This window comes from Micromys minutus (genome assembly GCF_963924665.1).
Source record: "Micromys minutus genome assembly, chromosome: 21".
Taxonomy (NCBI): domain Eukaryota; kingdom Metazoa; phylum Chordata; class Mammalia; order Rodentia; family Muridae; genus Micromys; species Micromys minutus.
The window spans coordinates 35872736-35894738 of record NC_137956.1 but is presented as its reverse complement, the minus strand read 5'-3'; the positions used below and the strand labels follow the sequence as shown (position 1 = coordinate 35894738).

The 22003-nt window shown below is 43.6% G+C and overlaps 1 protein-coding gene across 1 annotated transcript in view; it reads right to left on the bottom strand.

Moving 5' to 3' along the window:
- Positions 1 to 22003, bottom strand: part of CPNE4 (copine 4) — a gene marked incomplete at its 3' end in the record, with an annotated part of 437878 nt that overhangs the window by 121556 nt on the left and 294319 nt on the right. The window contains exons 4-5 of the mRNA XM_080934848.1: positions 2298 to 2369; positions 1103 to 1177 (exon numbers count right to left, since the gene is read on the bottom strand). Of these exons, the coding sequence (XP_080790974.1) occupies positions 1103 to 1177; positions 2298 to 2369 (147 nt within the window). The remainder of the gene's footprint in view (positions 1 to 1102; positions 1178 to 2297; positions 2370 to 22003) is intronic.

Here is a 22003-nt window from a genome sequence, read left to right as displayed (position 1 = left end):
TAAGGATACATTCAAAGGGAAATCTTAGAAATGATAGGGTGATGCTGGGAGGGGGGGTCTAAGCTTTGCAAGGGGTGGGGTCTATTCAACTTTCACACAAATATGCACACACACTTACATGTACACATATTTACACACACACACACACACACACACACAGGACTAATTGGGCAGAGACTGGCATGGGATTGGATCTCCAGCTTTACCACTTACTTTCAGGATGCAGTAGCCATGGAAACACCTTAAAACTCCCTCTGTAGGGAATGGGGCTGGCTGAGGGTTATAGCCTTCTGAACTTGGATGTCTGTTTCTGCATTCACACTGTGGCTAGGCTGTCTAGGGCTGCTCTGTCCAGTAACAAAGTGCATAGGGGACATTGAGGCAGGTAGAGACACAGCCCTGGAACTTACCAATGGCTTTGCTGGAAACCTCTTGGGCTGGGTAGCATTCTAGGAGACTTTCCATTCACACTTGTGCATCTCTCTTTCCTTAAGGGTCAGAATTTCCTCATGACCTCTCAGTTTACCCCCAGCCTTTTCTTCCTGCAACCCACTGGAATTTCTGCAGATAGAATACCTTGGTGTCTGTTACTCAAAGGCTCTGGACTGTGGCATGGGGTGGGAGTGACTTAGTCTAGCTATTCATCTTTTAATCTCTTCCTTCACCTGGGATCATACCACCCTTCACCTGGGAACTATACACATGACTAATGAGATAGTGTATGCAAAACTCTTAACCCTGAACTTTGCAAACACGGATGCTCATTGATGTGTGACTATTCTCCCCCTCATAGCCTTCTTTCCTAGAGAATGGCCCTATTAATTGGGGAAAAGTTATATTTTTCTTGGGCACAGCTGACCTGTGATGTGCAGAAACAAATGGAGACTTGGGGTTACCAAGTGGACGTGTGTTAATTACAGGCCCTTCCACACCTTAATGGCTTCTCAGTTGGGAAAAGCCTTGCCTTCCAGACCTCTCTGAAGTCTTTGATATGTTTAATAATGTGGGTTGAAAGGGAAAAATAGCTGCAAGGAAGAATCTGATTAAACTGTGTGTCCTGGCTTTATTACTTCCTTCAGTGAGGTCAATGCGGACGTCTTACCTTATCATCCAATTTCCGTGCATTGAACGCAAGCTCCACATAGTCGTCATTGCCTGATAATTCTTCAGCAATCACCTGAGGAAAAAACACACACAGGAGCTGCTTAGTCCAGGAGCCTATCAGCACATGTTGGCCATTTTGGTCTCAAAATGAACAAACGCAGACATTGGGTGGGAAGTTCCTTCACATTCCTTATGCATACATGTGCCATTTCCAGCTCTTGAAGGGAGCTCACTAGAATACACAGCAGTGGGTGACTAACTTTCAAACCCCGGGTGTGAAATATGTGATGGGAGACAGTCTGTAGGCAGAGCTACCAGGAGCAGCAACTAAGAAAAGCCTCCTTGCTGGGCGTGGTGATGTATGTATGCTTTTATTCCCAGCACTTAAAGGGCAGAAGTAGCCAGATCTTTGTGAGCTCCAGGCTAGCCTGATCTACATAACAAGTTCCAGGCCAGCTGGACAATACAGTGAGACCTTGTCTCAAAACACCCCCCCCCCAAATACACACAAACAAGCAAAAGCCATTTAAAGCACCTGCCTTCTCTTTAACAAGTCACTAGACTCATTAACTATAGAGAAATTTATTCATTACTAGTGTCACAAGGGAAATTAATTTGGGCATTTTTAAATTTTATTTTATTTTACTTTAAATCAAGACTAAATTTGCTGAATTAACTACTGACTATAGAACCAAGCAACAGAGCTCCATTCTGTTGCTCAATGACTCAGGCTGGCCTCTTCTTGGGCAGCAAACCAAACCTTGAACAAAATGCTTTTAAAATAAAAATATTCTGCAGGAGAATGAGACAAACAGACAGACAGACACATGCACACACACAGAGAGATGGGGGGCATTTTGCTGATCTGAAAACCCTAGCCAATTCCATATTCTGTATTCAACAAAGTCAATTTTTTTCTCTTTTATATTCTATCTTGTGATTACAGAAACTCTTAGTAGAAGTGAGTGACCTCCCATTCAAACATACTTTTCTTCCCATTTTCTCTAAAGGTAGAAGGATCAAAATGGCTTTTACCAAGAAAGGAAAAAATAAAAGGGAGAAAAAAAATATAGAGAGAAGCCCTGGGTAGCTCAGTTAGCTCCCAGCAACAGGGGAGACACTACCCTACTGTCCTTTTTGGATTGGTGTGTGCAAAGTGTTTTACACCTGTTGCCACTACAGAGCCAGCTTACCGTGATGGAAGATTTCCCTGCTGTGTTCCCGTGTTTCAGCAAGGACTTGGAAAGCTTTCTCTGGGATACAATCTGCAAAAGGAAACAGAAAGAAGATGCTACATATGTGACTTCAGGCCTAGTTTTTGAACATTCTTCTCTGCAAAATGCTTCATCAACAACAGCTCCACCACCTGAAACCATCTATGTCCACTTATGAGGTCCAACCTTGTTCCTGGGCCTCTCTGAATAAAAATTAGCCTCTCCTTCCTCCTTCAGTGTGAGCGAGAAGAAAGGGGATTTCGATAACTCATCTGGGAGGTGGTGTAATTGTTGTTGAGATGTGCACATCAGAACGAGGGGGGCAGCATGGACTGTGAACATCAAGATAACAGGAACAAAGTACCGGGAGGAGGAAGTGTAAAAACCTAACTTCTGGGTCTGTGACCTCTGGAGTTCTATTTTCAATATATACATCAGTGTGCTGTCTGTCTCATCGGGAAACCACTGCTCAGACAAGCCCATGGAAGTAACTGGGGTGCTCTTTATGACCCAATGCTTGTGTACGCATGCAGAGATAGCTACATCATCCCATTGGAAGTTTTGCTTAGAAGAACTTGCTCATCCCTCTGGTTGAGCAAAATCCCCCACCATTTTGTCCTCTGTGAAGGGCAAGCTCCGCAAGGCATTGTAGTGGGGATGGCTACATAAGCCACGTCCAAAGGAGGAAGGAGTTAAGAGAGTCAAGTTGTCCCTGTGCCTGTGCTTGGGAAAAACAAAATCACATTCTTTGATGGGCGGCCTCTATCTAACCTGGTTCCCAGTGAGGCTAGTTCTGGTGTGGCACTATTGTGTGAAGCCCCCCCCCCCCTTAATTGGGGCACAGTGACAGCTTCTAATTAGCAGCACACCTGAAGAATGGTGGGAGAACATATGGTTGGAAACTCCCATTTCTTGTGTTATTCTAGGGGACACAAAAAACTGATTTTAAGTTAGCCCAGTACAAAGCCTCATGCCAAAAATGAGCTAACTGATGGTTCTTTTTGACAGTTGAGCTTATGGGCCTGGGAGGAAATCTACCCCTAAGCTGAGTCCAAAGACAGCAGCACCCTAACTGTGCCTCTGACAGGCCCCTATCTAGAAGACCTAGAAAAGCCACACCCTAATTCTAGAAACGAGTGAGATAATAAATGCTTGCTATTGTAAAGTTACTGCATTTCCAGGTAATTGTTTCCTTGTCATTCATCACAGAAAGGCAGGAAGGGAAGGCACTGTGTAAGGCAATTCTCGTATGGTGTATTTTATGTCTGTCTGCTAGAGTAGTGAAGATACAAAGTATTCTGGTTAGAATGAAGAAGCCTAGGTACAACATTCCCCGGCCAAGCAGAGTGACAGATTCATCAGGATCATGTGCACATGGTGTTAACTGGGCTGGGGTCTGAAGAGCAGAGAGTATTTCCAACATAAAACCACCCCAGTGGTTGCACCAATGTTGCTGGTCACACCCATCGTAGCTGCTATGACAGCTCCAGGAAGCCTCCTACTTACAGAGAACACCAACGTGTCAGATGCCTTGACTCTGTAGATGTTCACCTTCTCCCCACTGCATGCAAGACTTTGGGCCAGACATCAAGAGTAGACACAAGCAAAGCTAGAGGCCACACCTGACCTCATGGAACACAGAGTTTCTTCCTATAAGTCTTGCAGCAGGAGTGTCAGGAGCACACAATGAATAAATGATGGAACAGTAGTGGGCCAGCATCTGATGGGAGACGTTTCCCACTTTCCAAGTTCATCTGCTATCCAGAGGTATTTCTTTCTATAATCCTTGTGCTTTACCAATATTAGTTATTTACCCAGATTCCAGTTGATTCTAACAAACCTTCAAAGACTCTACTGGCCACTCACGGGTGCAGGTGGATTGTCCCCACAGGCTGGTTCTTACAAGATCCACATCCCAATGCCTCAGGCAAACTTAAGGAAAGTGAACACACAGGGAGCCACATTGAACCATGGTGTATTGTCTTTAATCTTGTGAGTGTGGGTATACACGTTCTTATAGGCACAGTTGCATGTGTGCCTGGCTGCACTCACACATGGAGGTCAGAGGGCAATCTTGGCTGACAGTTTTTGAGACAAGGTCTCTCACTGACATGGTACACACCAGTTCAGCTAGGCTGGCTGGCCTAGAGGTCTGTCTATCTCCACCTTCCCAAGATTACAAGTGTACACTTCCACTCTTGGATTTTACTTATTTCCTTAACTTGGGTACTGGAAATAAAACTCAGCTCCTCATCCTCTGAGAGTTTCAAAGCTCTCATGGTAGACATGCAATAGGCTGTCATTGTTGGTTCCAGTCCTGGAGCTGTTGGGCAAAACCAGCACAGGCTCTCAGCTGAGGTGTGGAGAAGTCTGTTCACTACAATTTCATTTATCACACCTGTTCTGTTGCTTAGCGCCAGGCCGGAGGAGACCTCAGGTCAGGCCTTGGAATGAGAAAGTCATAGCGACAAGGACCCACCCTGGTTGCAGCTGATGCTTGAGGCCAACAAATAATAAGGTTTGCTTGGCATCAAGGCTAAGGGGGGTGTACCTGTCACAATTCCTTGAGTTTGATTCCTTTTAGCCTGTGGCAGGGTCATTGCTTGCAGACCTTCGAAGACAGCAAAAGGGTGATTACAGAGAGAGGAAATGGAAGCTGAAGCCCCTCTGGGTTAGCAAGGTTGGAGCAGAGGGACATTTGCACCACTAGGAACCTGGTCTGCATCCAGCTCTGGGTCAATGGAGGACAGACTCCTCTAGTGAGGATAAGGGTGGTGTCCAACAGCACAGCTCTCCATGTTCAGTAAAGCCTAATGTTAACTGAATAGTCCCCGTTTTTAAGGAAAGCCTAGAGTTTCATTTAAACAAATAGGACCAAAGCCAGGAAAATAAACATTTAAGCCAGTGTTGTAGCAAGTGTGTAATCAGTTGTATTTCAAAAATAGTCATTTGGAGACTAGGCATGCATTTGTCATGAGGCTGCTTTTAGTGAAAATATTCTCAGAATTCTTTTTATAATCTGCTTTGAAATTGGTGCAGTAGCAAATATTTATTGAATATCTTCTATGTGTCAAACATTGGCTCATATGTTACAAGGCTGCAGAGAAATTCGTTAAAATATATTTATAACATTTATTTTATTTTGGTTTGGTCTTTTGAGACAGGATTTCTTTCTGCAGCCCTGGCTGTTTTGAAATTCACTCTGTAGACCAGGCTAGCCTCAAACTCAGACATCTACCTGCCTCTGCTTCCTGAGTGCTGGGATTAGAGGCATGTGTTGCCACTATCTGGCTATATTTTTAATATTTTTAATTTGAGTAAAACTACATCGCTCTCCTCTAGCTTCTCCCAGCAACTGTCCCTTGAACCCTTCATATGTTCTCCACCCAAGTTGATAACCCCATTTTCTTTTATTATTGCTATATTATTGATATGTATGTATTTATATACTTTCACATGCACAACTATGTATAGCCACAGTCTACTGAGTCAGTTGTTGCTGTCCTTGTGTATAGGGAATCAAGGCTGACCACTCTACACTGGACAACCAATGAGGGTGCTCATCCCTGGAAGAGACTAATTCTACTTCTCCTAGCAGTCAACAGTGTAGTAGAATTTAGCTTTAGGAAGGGAGGGGGTGGCACATTGGCCTGAAAGGAGGTTTTTTTTTTTCTTTTTCTTTAAGCCTTGTCAGTGAGAAGAAGGTAGTAGTTCCTGGAGGGACAGGAGTGACCTGATGACTTGTTAAGGAGTGTTACAGAGGTTGATATGCTCGACACAGGAACATTGGCAGGCTAAACTATGTAGAGTGGGCAGGGCTGACATGCAAATGAGCATGCCATTGTCCAATGGACAAGAAGAACGGGATTGCTAGGAGGAGGGGCAGCTACTGGAGCTTTATTGTTGATCAAGCAAATTGAAAAGAAGTGTGTGGGGGAGGTGGGGGTGCCAGAGTCATGTGGGAAACACAGCAGGCTGAAGAATCAGACTCTGGAATTTGGAATCAAATTCGCAGACAAATGATTTGTACATACCTTAGGAGGGTCAGATTAACAGCCTGCTTCAGAGCAGCTACTGCAGCTGGGACAGGCAAGTGTGTTGGTGTGAAGAACGGAGAGGTGGAGGCGGGGCTTGGGTTCAGGTTTTGAGTCCTTCGAGACAATGGGGTCTGCTGGTATGACCATACTTGCTAGTAAGCCCTTGCTGTAAATATTGGCTATATAGGGAGGGAGGAGAGTGGGGTTCCCAACAAACCGGGATAGAAGGGCATTTGGACCATTGCTCACACATAAGGAGAAAATTTAAGATCATGGAGGATGTTAACATCAAGGATGCTCCTTGGTGACCATTTACTGAAACCAGGCCATAGAACAAAGGTGTCTGGGTTCCAAGTCTGAGAGAATCCAAATCTAGATAAATTTTGTAACATGCACCCCAGGGGTGACCGCAGATTGGGTTTAAACCAGCTTTACCCATCTCCCGGCCTTGGCGGAGACCCCAAGGCCTGTGACACAGTGTGTCATGTGTTAAACATTGTCCCTTGGGGTAAACAGTGGGCAGTGGGGAAACCCCTGAAAGGACGTCTCCAAATCCAAAGACTCCTGAGAACAAAGTTCTGGTTTCCAGTCAGTACCACTCTTTGGGTGTAGAGATATCAAGTATGGCTGTAGGAAGACTGACTAGCTCTGCGAGCAGAAAGCCTGAGAGGTCTGGGCATCTTCTCTGTCTTCTGCATGTCATCCTGCCAGGATGCTTGGGTTTGTTTGTTTGCTTGTTTTGTGGATGTGGTTTTAGAAACTGTAGTAGCAAACACATGAGAAGGTGGGAAGCTGCAAAAAGAAATGTCAGTGCCCAGGGCTGGAGAGAGAGCTCAGTTGGTAAAGTGCTTCCTTCACAAATGTGAGGACCTGCGTCCAGTAGCTAATAATGCCCATGTACTAAAAGCTATGCACAGCAGCACAGGCCAGAAATCCCAGTGTCGGGGAGGCAGGGGAAGTGGATCCTGGAGCAGACCAATCCGCTCATCTAGAGGAACAGTGAGTTCTAGGTTTAGTCCCCTTGTCCCCTCAGAGGAGGTAGAAAATAATGAAAGAAGACACCCAACTTGGATCACACAGACACACACACACACACACACACACACACAGAGAGAGAGAGAGAGAGAGAGAAAGAGAGAGACAGAGAGAGACAGAGAGACAGAGAGAGACAGAGAGAGACAGAGACAGATTCACTCTGCTTAGGACACATCTCCATTTCATTCTTTCTGACGGTCTTCAGTCTTCACATGGCTAGCCCAATTTACAGGGCTGATGATAGTAATATGTCAGTTTTTATTTCTTCTAGCATTTGCCTGATTCTCTTCCTTCAGAAACAGACTTATGGTTTCCCAAGTAAAGGTCAGTTCAGCCAAATGCTTCTACACCCACCCACTGAGGAGGACCACACTGACTCTTGACTTTTCCACACCACTCTGTCCCTCTTCATCCGGAAGTAGCCAGATCTAAATTGGTGTCCCAATACCCAAAGAGGTCAGGATGTTAGGCTGGAATCTCGTTCATCTCCTGCACAAGCTGGTAAACCCTGTTTGTGCTCCTTCCCCCAACCCCACAGAAAAAAACCCTATCCATCTGGAGAAAACTTCAGGCTAACATTACTCCTCATCCCTGTGCTTCCTGCAGCCCACCCATGAATTCTTGCCCAGGGGCTCAGGTTTTGACCATATAGAGGCACAATCCCAACTCCTAGCTGCCACATCATCACTCCTTTTTGCCTAAGCCCTATAAAAGCCCCCTGCTTTAGCCTGGATGTGTGATGTCACTGACCTCCACCTGTGAGATCCGTGAAACCACCCTAGAGCTGACTCCTAAAAAACCTGCCTTCATCTACTTTTAATCTGGTCTAATCTGGCCTGTATCTGAGTCACAGAGAAAAAGAAAATGCCTATTGCTCACACTTCCTGTCTGCAGACACAGAAAACAGGAAGTAGGAAGAACTACACTTTTGGGAGAGCCTTCAACCAAGGATGGGTGAACTTGGTATATAAACACCCCATCTCCTTTTCTTTGAACTAGAAAGTAAGAATACAGACAAATAACTTCAGTGCCTTGTAATTGGATTTGCTACTCCTTGGCTTGTTTTTGCTTCCACCATTCTCCACCCCGTTTCCCACCCCCTTCAACCTTCTAACACTAGACCGGAAAGAAGGAGAGGAGAGAAAGAGAGAGAGATCCCTAAATAAAGTCAGGGGTCAGAAACGGGGGCAACACCGTCATTAGAATACTTCCTGCTGATTATGGGTGTTCCTCCGAACAAGTTTGATCTTTGTTGTCAGGACATCTAATTTCATTTTGTCCTAATTTCTTCTTCTTTGTTCACAACTACTAACCAACCAAGACCAACAAAGACCATCAACAACCAAACAAACAACCCACCCCCACCTCTAGGGACCCTAGCATGTATATACCCGATGAAGAGGCCCCAAAATTCCAAATGTCACACAATCGCAGAAACTATCTGTGGCTAACAAAATCATGCCCCTGCTCGAGCACGAGGCAAATCATAGTCAGCTGCTGTGGACAGTCTGAAGCAGCCACACATCCCACACCTGGGATTAAAACAAAACACATTCTTAAAATATTTCTCTCTGTGTGTGTTTTAAAGAAACCAAGATTCCCAAATTCTCACTACAGTGCATAATGTGATCAGATCTTAAGGATGTACTTAAAGGGACTTTTAAACTAAGTTATCCTGGTGGAGCTTCACCAGGGAGGAAAACTTGTAGGACTTAAGAGAGGTGCAACCCCTCCTCCTCATCTTTGGTTTTGGGGATTAAGGTTAAGGCTTTTTTATCCCTGAGTTAGATTGCTCTACCCCAGTTTTACCTTTTTATCTTGAGACAGGCTTTCAGTAAGTAGCCCAGGTTGTGTTTGAACTCACTCTGTAGCTCAGGCAGCCTTTGGACTCCAGAGTTTCTTGCCTCAGTCTCTTGAGTAGCTAGAGATGGGGGCGGGTACCATGAGGTGATGCTAGAAAAACACAATGCTGAAGCTGTCTTGGGTATGCAGGAGAAAGGGTGGCAGTTTGCTGTGTACTTAGACAAACTAAGTACAATCTTTAGCCTTTAAGTCATTGGCTCTCAACATGTGGGTCATGACCTCTTTAGGTGTTGAAGGATCCTTTCACGGGGATTGAAATAAGACCATCTGCATATCAGATATTTATATTACAATTCATAACTGTAGCAAAACTACAAATATGAAGCAACAAAAACAACTTCTATGGTCGGGGTCACCATCACATGCAGAACTGTATTAAAGAGCTGCAGTATTAGGAAGACTGAAAACCAATGCTTTAAGTGGACCATCCAGGGGTAGGTGATTCAGAAGGAGAGAGTAGGTAAGTGTACCAATGGGTAATATATTGGTTTGGGCTTCCTGCCTTAAGCATTCTATTAAGTAGGATTCTAATTACTTCAGTGTAATTACAGGCCTTTACCCTTTCTCTGACTTCATTGGGAAGAGCTGGAGTTATGGAGAGAGATTTAAAGTTTAAATCCTTCTGAGCACTAATCACTCACTTTTCCTTTGCTACTATGTATGGCTCCATTACCACCACAAATGACTCAGTTTAGTGACTAGTCAGAAGCCAGTTGATCCCTCACCCCAGCCCTGCCTGCCACACCATAGGCACTCAGGGAAAGAAGAAAGGGTTGTTCACTTATCTCACTGTCCAGTTCAGAACATCTCAACAGGAAAAGGGCATGCAACAGCTTTTCAACCACTGCCTTTGGCAGGCTGTGGCTTGTCTATGCCAAGACTGACAAGCACCAGCAGTCCAAAGAGATGGACTCAATAGACTTTGCATTTCTTAAATGAAAGATGTTAGCCCAGCTTTGAGGTAGACTACATGTTCTTACTGTTACCAACTAAAGGTCACACACTATTAAAGAGTCATGAAAATGCAACCTAAATCACGTTTGATTTATGAAACGAGTCATGAAAATGCAACTTTGATCACGTGGCATCTGCTGCTATAAAGGGCCTGTTGGTACTGTGGGTACTCATGGCAGCCACTGAAGCTCTCCTAGATGCTCACACACAGATGAGAACCAAGGCATGGAGAGGAGAGCCTGTGGTTTGCTGAGGCTGACCCTGTAGCAAAGAACTACAGACTTAAAGCTTAAAGTAAGAGAAATTACTCTTATGAAGCGCTAGAGGGCAGAAGTCTGAAACCAAAGTGCTGGCAGGGTCATGCTTCCTTCAGAGGATCTGGGGCCATTCTGGATCTTGTCCCTTCAGCATCTGGTGGCTGCTCTGTTCCTCTGCTTTTTCACTGAGAGCAGATTTACTCTACTTTTTCTTTAGATGGCTCTCTCACAAAGGCCCTTGTTAAAGGATATAGGACTAACTTGGCTCACTCATGGTCTCTTCATCTTGAGATCATTCACTTCAAACTATAAAGGCTTTTGCTAATTGAAGTCATGCACACAGGACCACAGGCACAGGTTTTGAAGGCTGTCATTTAGCCCATGACAGAAAGCTAACTTACTCAGACTTTCACAGCCAGTAAGGGAATCTGGGATCTAAATGCAGACAATTGAGTTATAGCATCCGTGTTTTTTAGACTGTTATGCCTTCCAGGAATGACAGGGACATGACTACATGGTGTCATTAAACCAAGCATTACACAGGAGGCTCTGGATGCCAGCTCAGGAATGGGGCCTTAAGGAGCTTCATCGGCTGTACCTCAGTTTCCTGATCTGTGAGTTTGTGATGACATTATCTATCACTTGTATTTCTCAAGTGCATAATGACCATTAACAAGATTCCAGAACCAGGCAACGGGTGCTTTGAAATGCTATTTCTGTCTTGCCTTCTGTCCCATTCAGCCAGTCCCCACTTAGAGATAATTACAGTCATCTATTGGCTCAGACTGGGAACTAGAGGTAGAAGAGGGGATGTCTGAGGCATTGAAGATGCCTCAATCAATTGAAGATTGATTAGGGTCTCATGATCAGATGACAGGTGTGGTAGGAAGTGAGAGGTGAAGGAAGACTTCCAGGGTTCACTTCTCCAGCATCTGGGAGGACAGAGGTACTATTCACTGCCTGGCCCCCTAGAGGAAGGATGGGAGAAGCCCTGGATAAAGCAGGGGTCTGTGTTGGGGAGTGGACATTCAATTCATGGCCGGGTCTGTCTTCTCGTTCATGTGGTGATAAGAGCTGCAAAGAGAGACTCGATCAGATGTTGGAGCTATCACTGAGAATATATGCAGTAGAGGGCACTTTATGCACCAAGCAGGAATGTGTGTAAGTTGGTGCAAGGTTTCTGGGTAAATCACCAGCAATTAGTATTAATGGCCTTAAAATCTGCACCCAAACATTTTTGTTAACTTGTTCCAGAAGAAAAGCAGTATCTGTGGGATTGAAAGGTTCGCAGAATATGATGCTCATCCAAATGATGTTAATAATGACAGACTTAATGTCTATAAAATAGAACATGCGTCATCAATTTTTTTTCAAATAATTTAAAATAAATTAAGCAAAGACATGTGCATTCATGCTGATATGGTCGCTATTATATATTTACTATAAAAAGTCAAACAACAAGGATAGAGATGTGTCTCAGATGGAAGAGAGAAAATCTAGCCTGCATAAAGCCCCGGGCTTAATCTTTAACCCTAAAACTTTAGGGCCATTCTCAGAATAGAGAGTTCAAGGCCAGCCAGACACACATGAGTCCCCACCAAAGCAAAACAGAGCAACACAACAAAAATGAAACAAGACGGCAATAAAAACCAAACAAGGCAGCAGTAAAAAGCATGCATAAGTGACCAAGTGTTTATCTAGAAAAGAGCTGTGTCTATATGTATCATGGAAGGAAATCTTTAGTGTATAATAAAGTACGTGGTAATTTTCTCTCAGTAGTAACATGCAGTAAAACAATAAAGCCAAAGAACAAACAAACAAATAAAAACCAATAAACCCCCAATAAAGCCATTTTCCACAAATCACGCAGTTGAGGAATGGACAGTCCTTCTGACTTAGATAGATATCATAGGGAAGATCTTGGATGTTTGTTTAAAGAGCCTGGAGGTCAATCCTTGCAAACCTTACACGGAGGTGAAGAAGGGGCTTGGCACTGGGGAACAGATCATTCAGAAACGGTGGCCGTCCACTATCCAATAAACTTGTGAAACTGAAGATTTAAGGACCTCACTCCATAATGAGTCTCTTTGACAGCCTTTGTGGGTGTCCTTCCTTGGGGATCAGCTCATTTCTAGAACTTGAACTAAAAGTCTTGCCAAGGAAGGTAACAGTTATGTGCCAGGTGCTGTGGTTGAGACAGGAATCTGCTCCAAGAGCCAGAAACCTGGGGCTGAAATCGCGGCCCCTGCACCGGCAAAGCAAAGCATGTGGACACGAGCAAGTTCCTCCAAGGTTCACATGGATAGCATACAATGAGGAGGTAATGGTGCCCCTGAGGGTTTATGAGGATCAAAGGGAGTAATTGTGCACATATTTCAGCACAGAGTCTAGAAGCAGCATCATGTTTGCCATTAGCATTTGGTAAATTTATTATTCAATAAGAGATGAGTAAATATATGGATATAACAGATCCAAAGCACAGGCTGAACAGGGTGAGCATACTCTAAGTTGCTTAAATCCTTTGGTCTGGGAGTATTTCTAATAAATATTCACAAATAGAGTGTCAGAGATCTCCCTATGCTAAAAAAGGTATTTTCAGACTCAAGAGTCAACTTGTGGAGTAAAGTGTCTCATGCTAGATGTCTGTGTCTAGTTTCACAGTGGTAGTATTCAAGAAGTACATTATGCACATAAGCACATTATGGTTTAAATCTACAAAAGATTGGACTGGAGAAATGGCTCATCATCTAAGAACACTTGCAGCTCCTCAGTGGTCTGGGGTTCGATTCCCAGCATCAGAATCAAGACTCATAACTGTATCTCTAGTTCCAGGGGATCCAATATGTATTGGTGCATGTGCACAGGCACACACACACACAAGACAGAACCCCATGCACATAAATAAATCTAAAAAATATTTACAAGGTTTGTGGAAATCGCATTCCATTTGGTGAGTAGTGTGATGGAATGGCGGGTCCATGCTGAAATCATTTCATCTTAGTTTTGAATCAGAGGCTATGCTTCCAGTGTGATCTTTGGTGAAGAAGTTGATTTCCACAGCAGATTGTTTATCATCAGTTAGAGACAATGGTGCTCTCATTTGACACAATACTTCATGATAGAATAAGGCTTCATGGAAATTGGTCTTTATTTTCTCCTTCCTTCTCCTTCTCCTTCTCCTTCTCATTCTCTTCCTTCTTCTTCTTCTTCTTCTTCTTCTTCTTCTTCTTCTTCTTCTTCTTCTTCTTCTTCTTCTTCTTCTTCTTCTTCTTCTTTTTCTTCTTCTTCTTCTTCAAGTTCTTCTTTTTTTTCTTCCTCCTCCTCCTCCTCCTCCTCCTCCTCCTCCTTCTTTTTCTTTCTATTTCTGTTTCTTCTACTTAATTAACACTTAGAGGAAGCCAGTGAAAAGGCCTGGGGATTTTTAAAGTGTTTTAATACTTTTCTTATTAAAGATGTGAAACAAGAGGCCAGGCATAGGATAGCTTAGGAATGAGGGGAGTAGCTTAGAATTCTGTGATTTCAAATATCTGATGTAACTTTTTGCTGTACCAGTTTGTAGATTTCTATTCTTGCCCAAATGTTGTTGTTGTTGTTGATGATGATGATGATGGTTGTAGAGGTAGCAGTGATGGTAATGATCATTATTCTGGTGCTGACGCTGTTGATGGTGGTGCTGATGCAGTGATTGTGGTGGTAATAATGATTAAGATGGGGTTGTTGTTATGGTGGTAATGGTATAATAATGATGGTGATGATAGTGATAATTATTGATAATGTTGGTGATGGCACTAACGGCAGTGGCAATGGCTGTGGTGGTGGGGGTGATGTGATGATTTTGATGATGAATGGTGGTGATGGTGATGATGAGGAGGATTATGGCAGCTGTGGCGGTAGCAATGATAACTATGATACCTTCAATAGTACCAAGGTCATAAATGCCAGCTAGACCTAAGATCAGCTCTTTGAAATGGTTAGCTATGAGAGTGATTTATTACTATGAGGGGGAACAAAATTATATTGTTCAAATTTAAGCATCTTAAATATGAAAGAGAATATGGTCAATTAAAACAAGGTAATGTGTTTAAGTTAAAATGGCCTTGGCAAATGAAAACGCGGGCTACAGTCTATGGCTCTCTCATGAGAGAGGGGACAGTCCTCTTCCGCAGAAGTGTTAAGAAGAGGAAATGAACAACAGAGCAAGACAAAAGTCTCCTTATTTCTCAGGTGTCTGATTTCACTAGAGCCCTGACAGCAAATTAACTGTAACAGCAGAATTCTTGCTTTGAATTTCCACAGAGAGGAGAGGGGTTGGCAGAATTTTTGCTCCTTTATTCCCCTGACTAGTGAGGTCAATGCTAGTCAGATGCTAAAGAAGCAGATGTCAGGACTGGAGTCAGCTTACTCTGGGCCTCTGGGAGCTAGGACTCAGGAGTATGCACCTTGGATGACCTGGGCTGGTGCACAGAGAAGCCCCAGAGACCCATGTTCCATGCAAAGCAGAGATAATTAATTCATACCTGGCCTCATTTTGTTCTGGGATCTAAATCTAAGACTCTTGGGAGTGACTTTGTAAACCAAGCAGGTATTTCTCTCCCTTTCTAAACTTTATTAGATTAATTCAAACTACAAATATTATGTTTCTCGAATTCAGCTTAAATCATCTCTGGGAAAATCTCACAAACCTTTTGCAGATACAATGATGGTTTCTTAACATATTTGGTATTAGTGTCCCAGCCCCTCCTAGGTCACTTCTGTAACCAAAAGTAATATTACAAAAGCTCAGAATCAGATTAGCCAGGGCATTTCTGCTTCCCATGGGCAGAATTTTGGGGACCAAGATTTTCTTAAAGGTATCTTAGGATGACTTATCAAAAACCTTGCAAATACTGTACTGCAGGGACTTTTCTACTGACATCTGAAATTTGCATATATTATAAAAGTTTATCAATAGTTTAAGTGTCTCTCTCTTTCTCTCTCTCTTCCTCTGTCTCTCAGTGTGTGTGTGTGTGTGTGTGTGTGTGTGTGTGTGTGTGTGTGTAGTTATTGCATGCATATTTGCATCTATGTGGACATTTATGTATGTGGGAGGTGGGAAGGTAAAAAATCTTTGTAATGTATATTCCTTCATCTTTTGCTTATTTTTGATGTTTGTTTGTTTTTAATGTATGGTGTGTGTCTGTGTGTGTGTGTGTGTGTGTGTGTGTGTGTGTGTGTGTGTGTGTGTAGTTATTGCATGCATATTTGCATCTATGTGGACATTTATGTATGTGGGAGGTGGGAAGGTAAAAAATCTTTGTAATGTATATTCCTTCATCTTTTGCTTATTTTTGATGTTTGTTTGTTTTTAATGTATGGTGTGTGTCTGTGTGTGTGTGTGTGTGTGTGTGTGTGTGTGTGTGTGTGTGTGCAGGAGGATGTCTGTGTCTGTATCTTTCTCTCTCTGGGTGTGTATAGATGCATGCTTGTGTCTGTCTGTCTGTCTCTTTCTATGTATGTTTGTGTGTGTGCATATGCATACATACGTATACATGTACATCAAAGCCTGGGGCCGATGTTAAGTGTCTTCTTCAATTGCTCTCTGTCTCTACAACCTGTCTCAGTTCTGGAAGTTGTGTTAGGCTTTCTTTATTTGTAGATATTTTGATCAGTCTGAGATTTTTGATGGAGTTGAAGACTGATTTAGTTTTATAGCCTAACCAAGTTAGTTAACTTTGAGAACACATAGTCATTTACAATATTTTCAAGTGGTAATACTTGTACACAGCTTATATTTATTTGAGGGAAAAGCTTTTTTTTTTTAAGTAAATGGAAATGTGAAGTGTAGGTTGATATCAAGGCGACACATGATTGGACAGTAGAGAGGTAGGTGGGGGGAAAGTCTAGGAAAGTGGAAGAAGAGTAGAAAGGAGGAGATTTGAGAGGAGGCAAGATGGAAGCAGACATGGATGTGTCAGTGCATCTTTACAAGAATAGGTTGTTATAAAAGGTAGAATTTTACAAGACCATTTGACTTATCTAGATGGGCAAATTATATTATAGTTGGATCAGAGTATTTTGGTTCTTTGATGTGATGATTTAATTGAGTTCAAAGGGTGTAGTGGTGGAATGCACAAAGCCCACCACAGAGTTGGGGGGAGTGTGCATAAGGTTCAGCAACAACATGCCAAGGGGAAGTAAATAAAAGCAACATTTCAGGGTGGGTGGAGTAGTCCTTGGGTTAAAAGAAGCTGGTGTCTGTGAATACTTGAGAGACAGAGTGGAGCCACTAAGACACAGATACCCCAAAATGCCATGTGGTCCTACGGGAGCCAGCACTAGTGTGGGCTAAAAGATTTTCACTTTAATATGACTGCTACAGCTCTCCACTGTTGTTGTTCTGAGACAACTGAACCTTGACTTTCTCACTGAACCTTGAGCTCAGTCTGGTCTGCCTGGCTACTGAGCTTCAGAATTCTGCTCCTCTATACCTCCCTAGTGCAGAGATTACAGACAGACACCAATTAACCTGAATTTTATGTATGGGCTTGTGTGGCAAACACTTTACAAACTCCTGAGACCCTTTGTTATATTTCTCTTTATCATAAGTATGCTATACATTCATTGTAGGAACTATAGGGAAACACAGCAGAGACACCACATACTAGAGTCCCACAACCTACAAGCTGCCATTGCTAGCTCCTAGATATGTGTGCTCCCTAGTCTTTGCCCTTTGAAGAAATGGGACACTTACTGATCATCACCAAAATTTTCTCCCCCTTTGAAAGAAAATATGAGAGGCTGTTTAATACTCTTATGACTGTGTTCGGTATTCAGAGAGGCTCATCATCAACACTAATTAAATTTCATTGATGAAGAAGAACTCAGAAATATCCACAAGTTCTAAAATAATTGCGTCAAACTTTATAGAGTTAAAATTCTTAATATTACTGCATAAAACTATATTTTTAAACATGGTTTGAGGGAAAATATTTATTAAACAACTTTTTGGTTATTTTTCCTTTTTTATTGGATATTCTCTGCATTTACATTTCAAATGTTATCCCCTTTCTCCCCACTTCCATGCCCTTCCCCCTCCCCTTGCCTCCATGAAGGTGCTCCCTCCCCAACCACCCTCTCCCACCTCAGCACCTCAGCATTCACCTACACTGAAAAAGCGAGTCTTCACTGGACCAAAAATCTCTTCTCCCATTGATGCCAGAGAATGCTGTCCTCTGCTACATATGCAACTGGAGCCATGGGTCTCTCCACGTGTACTCATTGATTGGTCTTTTAGTCCGTGACAGCTGTGGAGGGTTTGGTTGGTTGATATTGTTGTTCTTCCCATGGGGTTGAACCTTTCAGCAAACCCTTTTAGATCCTTCATTGTCCTTTCTCTAGCTCCTTCACTGGGGTCCCTGTGTTCAGAAGTCTTTGGTTATTAAGGGTGAATAAATCGGAGATTTGGCATATTGACAAAGCTGTTCATGGTGATCGAGCGTCTTCTGGCTCCACACTGGAACAAGAACAGTGTCTTCTTACCTGAGACTTAGGATGCTGACATTTAAGAAGGACATCAAGACAGCACTTGCACAGGAAAGGCAAGTGGCAGGTGGTGGGAAGTGTCTGCTACAGATCCTGGAGACAGGGCCAGGCTGCATGGACAGTCAGTTCTTAGCTATGTGGACTTGAGAGTCTAAGGAAATCTGGTTGGGAATAAATAAAGCAGAAGCTGAGGTGGTCTCAGGTGTAGGCACCAAGTTGCTCCTTGCCTGGGTAAGCTGGTCTGGGAGCTGGTGCTTTGTATCAGCCTGACTTAAAGGGGTCAGGCCAGGACAACTACCTGGAGCTGTTTTTCAGCACAGAGGTGGAAGTCCCTGCAAACTTTCAGTCTCAGCTGTCTTAGTCTCCTCCTCTGCATCAAATAAGGCTAAGATGGGTATTAAATAGCTGAATAGAGATGAATCAGGGCCCATAAACACAAACCCATTTAAATTGCCACTGCATATATCTTTTTAATAGTATCTCTGAAATGGAATGGGCACAATATTCCTTTCTCTGGAGGAACTGGGGTGCTAAGGTGCCATCTGTCTGTTACTCAATGCCATCTAATACTTAGCATCATGGAGCCACTGAGTCACAGATGGGCTGTGTGTGGGCTGTGTGGCGGGGGCCTGGGGAGGCCATTTTTCAAATGAATGAGTACAGAAAAGAATGCTTAGTTTCTGAGGTGAAAGGCAAGATATGATTGACAGCCACTGACTCTGGATGTGAAGGAACTCAGAAAGGCATTGACCCGAAACCTTCCAGAAAGAGAGATGGCATCTATGACCCACATGTCATGGAGATGTTAGACAACTTGGCAAAAGTCACACAGGGCCTTGGTGGCAGCCCCCAGACAAAGAGTGCATGAATCCAATTGCAGTCCCTCTAAAGGAGGTGTGAAGCTGTAACAGGAGACTTCCAGAGGAAACGGACTTTCCTAGGGTCTGAACTTCAGTGAGAGAGCAGTATTGTTTTCTAGGCTTCCGCAGCTAGTCCAGGGAAACTGAAATAATGGTGCTTACTTATGACATCATTCACTTATGCAGTTGCCACTGCGGTGTTTCTGCAAAATTGGGGGAAGCTTTGCCTCTGAGAAACAAAGGGGAAATGAGTTGCTTGCCATAATATGTAAATTTTACTTTCCCGGCATCAATTTTAATGCACAAAAGTAATAGATATTATAGAAAAAATGCTGACCTTTGAATTTTGCCTCTAGGCATGACAGTCACTTTGGATGCCATTTTTGGTGTCCACAAATGGAGCTGCTTTAGACCCTAGATCAAATTCCTACAGATTAATCACGACAACTTGGTCTTTTCAAGGGCCATTGAGGTGATATAATCTGGGCATATATCTGTGTCAGGAAGAAGACCCAATGTCTGAATGATAGGTTCATTTGACTGTATTTAATGGATACCGGAATTAACAGTGGCAGCCAAGATCTCCATCAAGGGCTGAGGTTATAGACATCTCGGTTGGCAATGAGCTTGCTTTGCAAGCCTGAAGATTGGAATTTATCCCTAGAATCTACAATTTAAAAAGTCAGTGATGGGCTGAGGAGACGGCTCATGGTTGAAGAGCTTACAACACAAGTATGTGGACCAGAATTTAGACCATAAAAATCCCAAGTGAATATGGAGTGGGTATGGCATCTTACCATGTTGTGGGGCAATAAACTGTGCCAGGAAACTTGGTAAGGTTGAATAGGTTCAGAGACACCAGCACCCATTTGAGGACAGTAGGTATCTCCCTGCTCCTTACCAGATCTCGGCCTGGAACATGTGATTACATTCCCCACATAGAACTGTGACCAGTGGTCATGTAGATCAGAAAGGAGTTCTCCATGCTAATGAGGCATCTAGATGGGCCCCCTGGGTTTAGCCAATAAACTTCCCTTCCAGGATATTCCTTCTTCTGAAAGGTATTTAACCTCTGGTCTATCCTGAGGAAGGGATACACACCCATTTTCCAGGATGACCAATCAATAAACAGTTTGAAACCAAGGACTGTCTCTCTGATCAAGAACTGATGTGGGGAGTATGGAGGAAGCCTTTGTCTACAGTCTACAGAGCTGCAGAAGGCCCCTGTGCACTTCCAGACTAGCTGCTGCTAAGATGGAGGTCCTCTCCCACCCCTGAACCCCAGGCTCTCAGCCCCTGAGCCCACTCCATTCCCAACTCTCTGAGACTTTCAGTTGCATCTGGATGTTCAGGAGTTTGGGAACCTCCTACCCTGAGCTCCTCACAGGCCTGTGGTCCCCCTCCATTTCCAACTATATGTGGTTTCCAGCAGTGACTAGACCCCTAAGAGTCAGGGAACCCAAGCTTTGGCCTATGTTGTTCATCACTTGGGCTGAGGTCTCAACCCAATATGTTCCCCCACCCCATGAATGGTGCATTTGTGCTTCCCACAAGGGCAGCACCTGATGGAGGTATAGGGTAAATGCAGTCTAGGGTCTCCCATTTTGCTGCACAAACAGCATTCCCACACCCCAGTGGCAAGGCAGAACTTGGGACCATACCCTATGATTACAGTATTAGGAGGCAGAGACAGGGGATTTCATGAGCAAGCCAGTTAGGGGGTACTAGTCATGTTGGTGAGCTTCACATTTTATTGATAGACCCTGACTCAGTGTGCAGCATGAAAAAGCAGCTAAGGATGCGTTCTAACATGTCTCTCGGTCATCACATGCAGATGGGTGAAGATGCTTATGGCCCTCTACACACATATACACCCCAAATACATGCAAATACACACACACACACACACACACACACACACACATACATCTTCATCAAGAATATAATCCATGAGCCGTGTGCAGACTCCGTTGTAGAATGTAAACTTCATGATGAACTCCTCTTGCTTCCGAGTTTTTAATTTCTCTAGTTAACATCTTGTCTCACCAGTTTATTTCATCACTCAAGCTCCTGATAGAGTCTGACTCACTAGCAGCTACGGGGTTTGCAGGGTGTCCTCTCAGGTGCAGTACAGTGGTGTCAGTAGGGAACCTGGAGATTCTGATTGTGGGACTCTCACTACATCCCTGGGATCAGACACTCTGGCTTAGGCCAAGCAATCTACATCTTTGATAAGTTTTTGGATCAGGGGCTGAAGAGATGGGCCAGTGATTAAGAGCACTGGATATTCCTGCAGAGGACTGGGGTTCGATACCCAGCACCCACACAATGATCACAACCATCTATAACTCCAGTTCCAGGGGATCTGATGCCTTCTTTGGGCCTCCATAGGCATCAGGCATGCATGTGGTACACAGCGTGCTATCCTCCTGTTACAAACAGGAGTCAAAGAACCCTGTTCCCCAGAGTCGAGAGCCCCTCGATGGCTCACAGATGGAGTTCTCAGTTTTATGGGACAGACTTTTGGAGAATAAAATACATCGAGGGTCAGCCACATGGCAATGAAGAAGGGCAGTGACTTAGTGTAAATGTTACCGGATCATAGAGAAGGGAAAGTGCCTCTAAGAACTTAGGCAATGCGTATGTTCAACACGACTGAACACAGAAGGAACTCTGGCCAGGTGGGGATATCTTGGGTGCTGACTTTGTGCGATTCTCCCTTGAGGAGATCGGCTGTCACACCAACACCTTTCAAGGAGCCATGCTGCAGTCTTTTCAATTTTAAGATTTTTTAAAATTACGTATATATCTGTACACCCAGGTACAGGTACCTGAGGATGACTGAACAGGATGTTGGATCCCCTGGAAAAGGAGTTATAAGGGGTTGTGAGTTGCTCAACAAGGGTCCTGAGCAATGGACTCATGTCCTCTATGAGAGTAGCAAGTCCTACTTGCTGAGTCATCTCTCCAGCCCCTATTTTACATTCTTAAAACAAGCATCCTTCTCAGGGGACAATAACTAATGTGTTTTTGTGAGTGTGTTTATAGGTCATCTACATTCCTTCTGTACAAACCATAAACCAGATTTCACTGGAAATACAAAGGCTTCACCAAACACTACGTAGGTCAACTCCAACTTGGCTTTGCACTAATACTGC